We start from the raw sequence: 8,174 nt of genomic DNA, 5'->3' as shown, positions 1-8,174 counted from the left end.
GACGCAGCATCGGCTCCCGCAGCCAATGACGCCCGCCGCCAGCGCTTCTCGGCTTGCCGGTAGAAAGCCCGAGCCAAAAAAGCATCCACCCGTCCGCCCTTGACACGCTCCCTCTCCCTCTCATGCTCTGCTCACACTCACACCAACACACACACACACACTCTCTCTCTCTCTCTCATTCTCCGGCCCAGCATCACGCCTCCCGTGCAACCCCGGCGCCCACGCCCATTCGCCCCGCCTTGGTCCGTGTTCCGTCCTTGGTCGTTGTTTTTGCCTGCTCCACGACGACTCACACACGCGCGCACACACACACTCTTTCTTACGCACACTCACACGCACACTCACACGCACACTCACACGCACACTCACACGCACACTCACACGCACACTCACACGCACACTCACACGCACACTCACACGCACACTCACACGCACACTCACACGCACACTCACACGCACACTCACACGCACACTCACACGCACACTCACACGCACACTCACACGCACACTCACACGCACACTCACACGCACACACCCAAGCCAGGGGGCACCGCGTCCTGGACACATGCCCGTCCGCCCGCTCCATGTCCGCTCCATGGCTGCATGCGCCGCGCCCCATGTCAGAACAGCCAAGCATGCCCAACACTCGACAGACTCGCACGCCCGCCCAAGCCATGCTGAAACGCTCTTCTTCCCATGTGATAAGCCCACGCCCGTCCCTTTGCCGAGCACCATGACCACCACTCTCCCTCTTGCCCGTGGCATTCACGCCTCTTGTTGGTCACACTGCCCCAGCAGCGCCCTGGTGCTAGGAGCCCCCGCCCTCGCGACCCCATTGGCCAATGCTGCGTCTTACCATCACATCCACACCAAACCCCCCAGGAGCCACAAAAACGTTCAGAGTCAGTGGCATGCTTCTGGTATAGCGTACAGTAAGCATGCAGTTGCTCGCGTTGCCACCATGGGGCAAGCACAGCGCTGTTGTACCGCGTCCAGCACACGTCTTGCTTTGGCCCTCTGCTGCCTGCCTCACGTCATACACGCCCCCCCAAAGGCTATTCCCACCTGGCTGACGGCCGTTTTGCGTATATAGCATATGGATGCACACCCCCAACCATATCATGCAAAAGACGCCCATGGCCGCTCCACCCGTCCTGAGCGGCCCATCGGGTGATCAACCGCATCCTGGTCGACGATCCTGGAAGCTGCAAATGCCCCCATCGAGATCGAGTCCACTCCCAGTCCCAGTTCCACTCCCAGCTCCCAGCTCCTGCACCCACACCTGTCAGCCGGAATCGTGGGGAAAGCATCAAGCCAGCAGCCAGCAAGTCAGCGGAAATTCCCACAAAGCTTGAATTTGTCCAAGTCGCTTGTATCCTTTGTGCCAATGTCATCACCTGTCATGGGCTAACGTCTAGTAATGGTAAAAAAGTGGACACGCACAAGGCAAGCCTGCTGGCGCTGTGAGAAAGTTCGTCGCACACAAGTGCAAGCCCAGTGCACTGCAATCGCCAAAACTCTGCATTCCAAACTTTCCGCCGCTTCTTCGGTCGCTGCGCGCATCCATGGCACCTGCGAACAAAGCCTACTTTGCTTTGGCAATTGTGATAGCAATAGCTCCGTGATATCTCCAACTTGACCGACGCATACACATAGGTTGCTTCTCTTGCACACGCCTAATGACGGCCCAGCTCTCCATGTACCTTCTGTCAGCCACCAACACTCCCTGATGCAATTAGAGCGTCATGAACTGCGCCACCTCGATAACGTCACCACTTTTACAACCCTAACGCCTCCATCATGCATGATAACAAACGAGCCAAACTGCTTCACGCCATTGCCATTGAGCTGAACACTTGAATGAAACCATTGCGAAACAGAAAAAACAAACTCTAGCCCTATTGCTATATCCATTCCAGCTTCTGCCCTGACACACAGTCAAAAAGATCTACGAAAAAAAATAATCGACAAAGACAAACTCTTGGCTATCCGTTACGAGAAAAGCAAACTTCTAACAACACATCCAAGACTAAAACAAACCCCCCAGTCCTCAGACTCTTTATCCCCCACCAGAACCATGGCCGGAATCCTCGCCATCGGCATTGGTCTCGGCGCCGAAAAAACTAACTAGGCCGCACACTTTCGGACAAGAGACTTGAACGCAAAGAGAAGAAAGCCATTGTCGTATGTGTTTTTTTTTGGTCACTCAATATAACTTTACTTTTAAATAGTTAACGCGCGTAGCAGAAACATGAAGCAACCTATGGTACTTCTTCTTCTTCTTCTTCTTCTTCTTCTTCTTCTTCTTCTTCTTCTTCTTCTTCTTCTTCTTCTCATAGTTCTGTTATATAGACTATCTTTGTATATATATACGAATTTTGGCAGTATCAAGTTCGCCACTGCAACGGATTGTGAAAATGCAGTGCTGAGGCTTATCTTTGCCTTTTCACACGTCGCCTTATTGGATTGACTTGTTGTGAGATACACAGATGCATGCTAGAATTCCATCTTCCATGTTAATAAAATCTGAACACATGACTTCATCTCTTCAAGACTACTAGATTGGACATGGTAGAATGTGTTCTGAATTACGATTGGCATATCATCACCTGCCCCGCTAGGCACTCCGACTTCTAGTCTTTCCATGGTATTGGTAGCTTCAACGTCCAACAAACGCCACAACCGTATGCACAATGCAAAGACACAACCTCACCGTCTTCCTGCTCTATTTTAACAAAATCACGCATCAAGTCCAAGCAGGGCGTGGTTGGGTATAAGGTCCAGGGAGCATCCTGGTGCCGCGCGCGGAATTGGCGCGCACCCAAACACATGGCAGCTGACAGATGGATTGTAAATGCATTTTTAATCGCTCGGCAACGCGCCAGTTCCACATTCCGGAACGCTTACAGGGGCCCATCCGGCGCGACCATTAACCGCCAAGATGAGTAATAATCATCAGCCCAAGCCCTTAACCGCCTCCATCGAGCTCGCGTCAACCTGACAAACCTGCAGCTCGTGTTATGTCGTGCCGGCCATGTTCGCCCCACGCTCTCTCCTCACCGGCCTGATAGCCGGTCTTTTCCTCGCCTTGCTACTGCAAAACATAGCCTCGACGCTCCAATTGTCGGCCCACGACCTTTCCGGGGATCAAGCTTCCACGGCTCCTCCACTCCACCTAACCGAATCGATGGCGCAATTGCTGAGCAATACCTTACGTGCTGCTAGGCACCGCGCCTGGGCCGGTGCGGGATACAAGAGCGTGACCTCCCTGCGTCTGGCACAACCTTCAGTACCCTCTTCTTCTTCCTCTTCAAGCATACTTGCATCCTCTTCCGCCACCTTTTCAACATCACCGCCCATCATGTCTGCCCAAAAGCCCTTCCTCGACGCCGTCAAGGACCGTCGCACCATCTACCAGCTCAACAAGCAGGCCCCCATCTCAGACAAGCAGATTACCGACCTTGCTGAGAAGGCTCTCCTCCACGTCCCCTCGTCCTTCAACTCTCAGAGCACTCGTCTCGTTGTTCTCCTCAACGCAGACCACGACCAATTCTGGGACTATGTCCTCGAGGTCCTGAAGCCCATTGTCCCCGCGGACCAATTCGCCCAGTCAGAGACCAGGGTCAATAGCTTCAAGGCTGCCTATGGAACTGTACGTCACCATTTTCTTTGTATACACCCCAACCAACCTTGAGCGACGCTTGCCGAGGCCATTGCATGCGTGAGCTGGGACTGCCCCGCCATGCAAGTACCAAAGCCTATTTCCTCACCACGAGCCGCGCGACTCCTTTGGGTGAAAACATGCCAAAAGTAAAAGCATCAGAACACTAATGATGCCTTGCAGATTCTCTTCTACGAAGACCCGGAGCCTGTTGAGAACCTGCGCAAAGCTTTCCGTAAGTCACCCCGTCTTATCACGTCATACACGTGACACATCAACTCATGCAATAACCAACTAATCCATCTCCAGCCATCTACGCACACCACTTTGGCGATTGGTCCGACCAGACAAACGCAATGCACCAGTATGCGCTGTGGGTCGCTCTCGAGGCCGAGGGCTTTGGCGCAAACCTGCAGCACTACAACCCTCTCGTCGACCCCAAGGCCGCTGAGCGCTGGAACATTCCCGTCGCCTGGAAGCTCAGGGCCCAACTGGTCTTTGGCGGCCGCGCCGGCGAGCCCGGCGAGAAGAAGCACGAGGAAACACACGGCAAGAGGCTGTTTGTGCACGGAGCCAAGATTTAGAAACAAAAATAAATAAAAAAAGGTAGTTAGTACACACCCAAGTATACATCAAGAAATAAAGGAAATATTATACCCGTTTTATACATGTAGCTTCGCTCCAAGGCGTCTAGCTTGGCTTCAAGGCGTCCTACCTCGCCGTCTTGTTGAAAGTATGCCTTGCCCCACGACTCGTGGTGCTACTACTACTACTACTAACTTACACAGCTAAGCCATTCTATTCTGTCCGATTCAACCCGGGAAATATGCTGAGCCTCTTTTTCCCCCACTACCCACCTTGGTCCGTTCCTAAGCCCCCTCCAGTCTCTCTCCTCGGATCCTATCCTTTCTCTCTATCCAAACACATACATGCGTTCTCTCCATCTCTTGTCCTCATATACCAAGCTAGATTCAACTTTCCTTTAATATACTTCACCTTCACATTGGCTTGGCTCTCTAAAAAAAAATATCTTCATATCCCACCTGTCTATTCACATTCACCTTCTTCAAGGCGCCTCTTTTTTTTTGTCTTTTTTCCATTCCCATTTCTATTTCCTTTTTTTTTGCTTTTCTCCTTGGTACCACTTGCATGCATACCTGATTCTGAGGCTGAGCTCCATCTCTCTCTCTGTGTGTGTGTGTGTGTGTGTGTGGAGACACCGCCGACGTCATGCCGAGTCTACGGCCTTATTATGTCTACAGTACCAGTACGTACGTACGTACGTAGGCGGAGAAGGAGAGAAGGAGAGAAGGAGGAGGAGGAGGTGGTGGTGGTGGGGTGTGGGGGATGTGGATATGCATGGAAAGATTCATACACTGATGTATGCTTGTTCCCAGCATGCATGCAACTGCATTGAATGCGAAATGAGATGAACAGAAACCAAACGAGACGCGATAAGTCAGGTGGGGTATTTTTAAATAACGACTTCACATTGCGCGCGCAGTATGCAGGTGCAGATTGTGTAGAAAGTCTTGTTTCTCAATGCCAATTCAAACTCTAGCTTCGCCATCGCCATCGCCATCACGTAAGTATCCTTTCCACACACACATCCTCTTTTTTTTTTGCGATATTCACAGTCAGACCCGACTTCGGTACTGTATCCCCCGTTGTCACCACACGGTGCAGAAAGTCTAATACCTGTGCGATGCTGTGCTGTCGTTACGAGATGCAGGAATGTATGTAGGAAGATGGCTAGGGAGGTAGCCATGTATGTATGTATGTATGTATGTATGTAAGTAAGGATAAGCTACACCACAGTATGTACCTACGTAAGTAAGGCGTGCCGACCCGCCCCTGCATATCAGTACCTACCTACCTACCTAGTCCGTCTTTCTTGTCGTCGAGGCTGTGTACACAGCCAACCCAACCCAACCCAACCCAAACTAAGTACTTAGTAAACAAAACTACAAACCAGCCAATCACTTTTATCCCCCCCTCGCCGTATGCTCAGCCTGCGGCCATGATGTCGTCGGTGGTGAGGGAGCCGACTTGGACGGTTTCTTTGGAGACTGTTTGGAGGAGGGGGGGGGTTAGTTTGGGGGGTTGCAAGGAGGAGAGGGTGGGGGAATGTACAGGTCAGTTTGATGTTGCCGTTCTTGTCCCATACGGCTTCGCTGCGCTTGTTGAGGTGGTCGACTTTGACGGCGGGGACGACGCCTGCGGAGGCGGTGGCAGCCAGGAGGGTTGCGGTGGTGAGGGTGGTGAAGTGCATGATGGATATCTGTGAGGTGATGGACTGGAGTAAAAAGAATTAAACTGTTTGTTGGTCCTGTTGATGGATGCTGAGATACTGATGCTGATGCTGATACTTTCAACACAGCAGCGACTCACTCCATCTTTTATACACGTCGTTTCTTCCTATCACCCGCCATCCATCTCCCCAGTTCTCCATCTCAACGTCGCCGTCTACTCGCCTCAGGCGTCCATCTTCGCCGTCCAGTCTTTTACACCGCCGCCCAAGCGCCGAAGCAACAAGCCCGCTTCAATCTCCGTATCCAGCAACCCAGCCTGAGCATCACCGTAAGTATCCTTGGCTTGAGCGAGGCTGACATGTCCCTCAACTACGCTACAGCTGCTGTTCACAGCCCAAACCATGCTGTGTAGGTGTACAAGCCTCACGTATTCCCCACTGTCGCTGTAAGTAACCCATGTATCCATGACACCCACAGCGCAACACAGCACAGCACTTCCAAGAACCAGGGGTGTGAGAACTCAAAATAGACCGTCGCGAATCTTCTTTTTCCTCTCTCTCTCTCTCTCTCTCTCGCCAGCATCCATCCCAGCAGCACATCAAACGCGCGCGCGCCCATCTCCTCCCCAACTCCCCCAAACAAAAGCGATTCTATGTATGTAGGCTGTCTGCATCCGCTGTTGTCTTGGCAGCCAATCCAGGGGGGGCAGTGTAAGTACGTACAATAGTAATACCGAAGTTCAGGTACCACCACCCAGCTCCACTTGTTTGTGCGGATGCGTGTGTGCGTGGGTGGCCTTGAACAAAGCAGACTAGCCTGTGATGCGATGCGATGCGATCTGCAAGGGGCGAGCGTACGAGCGAAGGTTCCGGCGAAGTACAAGTGCCCGAGAAAAAAAAAGGAAGAAAAAAGAGGAGAGAGAGCATCGGCCCCATCTGCCACGAATCCGGCCAATGCGAGACCAACGAGATCGAGCTGGAAGGCCGCCTAACCACACCTGACAGCATCAACGAGATCAAAGTCACCCTCGGCCCCGACGGCTCGTACCCGACGTGGATCCGCAACGGGCTCGTTGACATTCTCGCGCTGGCCGTCAAGGAGGTGGCGCAATGCGAGACGGGGACCTATACGAACAAGTGCTTTGGCACGACGGCCATGGCGTATTGTCCGCAGAAGAAGTCAAAGTATACAAACTGCAAGGTGCCCAAGTATGTTTTTTTTACTCTTCATCTTCATCTTCATCTTCCTCTTCCTCTTCCTCTTTCTCCGCGTTTTTTTTGGTTGTTCTTTTCACTCGAGACATGTGGCTAACGCTTTTCGCCACAGATTCTGGGGTATCAACTACCAGTCGCCCAAGAACCCTGATGGCGCTCCCCCCAACGTGGGCGTCGACATCAGGATGGAAGTCGTTGATGATAGCGATTTGTGCCAGGAGGTCATGGATGGTATTGGCACTGTTGCTGGTATGTTGTGTCTTTTCTTCTTCTTCTTCTTCTTCTTCTTCTTCTTCTTCTTCTTCTTCCACCATACATTTTCCGATACAGTATGCTGACTACAAGGTGCTAATAGGTATTGTCAATGGCTACGCGGGAGATACATTCTCACTCCTTTCGTTTGCCTGCCTGCTTTAGAATACTCGTCTATATCCCTCTTGCATTTGCTAGCTGCAGTCCGTTTCTCTCCAAAGTGGTTGTTCAAACTGTCATGTATATATCTTAATGTTTTTACTCTGCTTAATTCATCTTTCAACAATACACCGTCCATCTCTCAGTGACCAACATGCAAGCTCATCTCAACAACAGAACCAGAATAATCAAAAGGGGTATCAACGTGAATTCCATTATACAACTCATTCTAGCGAGCGTCATAGCAGCGATATGGTGATTAAATAAGGGGGTAATAGTAGAAAGCGTGAGTCATATATATAATCTGCAGCGAAAGCTGCAATCAAGAAGAGGCCCCTTCAAAGGCAACCCCCCAAGTCGAGTCATCCAAGACCCTCGTCCCAAAGCTCCCTGGATATAAAGGTATCACAACTGGAACGCCATGTGAAGGATTGGAAATGTACAAAAAACAACAAAAACAAAAAACAAAAAACAACGTGCAGATGCCCCATCATGAACGAATGGAAAAGCAAAGGGCACCATGCACTGGCTCCAATCCGCCCTCGAACGGATCACAGAAACGCCCGGGACCTAATGACAACACGGATCGTTCTCCTCCTCTTGATGCCGCTAACAGCACTGTCCCCGTCGTCACCC

The 8,174-nt window shown here is 51.6% G+C and overlaps 4 protein-coding genes across 4 annotated transcripts; 2 read left to right on the top strand and 2 right to left on the bottom strand.

Annotated features, from left to right (window-relative positions):
* The first annotated feature begins 3,070 nt into the window (after nt 1-3,070).
* SETTUDRAFT_164775 (uncharacterized protein) lies at nt 3,071-4,321 on the top strand. The gene is made up of 3 exons (XM_008030903.1): nt 3,071-3,652; nt 3,845-3,896; nt 3,971-4,321. Exons 1-3 carry the CDS (start codon nt 3,188-3,190, stop codon nt 4,243-4,245), a joined length of 792 nt encoding a protein of 263 aa, XP_008029094.1. The 5' UTR covers nt 3,071-3,187; the 3' UTR covers nt 4,246-4,321.
* A 1,347-nt stretch (nt 4,322-5,668) lies between these two features.
* Nucleotides 5,669-5,933, bottom strand: SETTUDRAFT_22053 (uncharacterized protein; the record flags this gene model as incomplete). The annotated part of the gene is made up of 2 exons (XM_008030544.1): nt 5,669-5,730; nt 5,795-5,933. 2 exons carry the CDS (start codon nt 5,931-5,933, stop codon nt 5,669-5,671), a joined length of 201 nt encoding a protein of 66 aa, XP_008028735.1.
* Nucleotides 5,934-5,998: 65 nt separating this feature from the next.
* SETTUDRAFT_164774 (uncharacterized protein) lies at nt 5,999-6,486 on the bottom strand. Its single transcript, XM_008030902.1, has one exon. The coding sequence runs from the start codon at nt 6,377-6,379 to the stop codon at nt 6,137-6,139; it is 243 nt and encodes an 80-aa protein (XP_008029093.1). The 5' UTR covers nt 6,380-6,486; the 3' UTR covers nt 5,999-6,136.
* Nucleotides 6,487-6,744: 258 nt separating this feature from the next.
* SETTUDRAFT_94495 (uncharacterized protein) lies at nt 6,745-7,544 on the top strand (the record flags this gene model as incomplete). The annotated part of the gene is made up of 3 exons (XM_008030901.1): nt 6,745-7,121; nt 7,240-7,376; nt 7,483-7,544. 3 exons carry the CDS (start codon nt 6,745-6,747, stop codon nt 7,542-7,544), a joined length of 576 nt encoding a protein of 191 aa, XP_008029092.1.
* Between the last annotated feature and the right edge of the window lie 630 nt (nt 7,545-8,174).

Source organism: Exserohilum turcica (assembly GCF_000359705.1).
Source record: "Exserohilum turcica Et28A unplaced genomic scaffold SETTUscaffold_5, whole genome shotgun sequence".
NCBI classification, from domain to species: domain Eukaryota; kingdom Fungi; phylum Ascomycota; class Dothideomycetes; order Pleosporales; family Pleosporaceae; genus Exserohilum; species Exserohilum turcicum.
The sequence above is the reverse complement of the archived record's forward strand: the minus strand, read 5'-3'. Positions and strand labels throughout refer to the sequence as shown.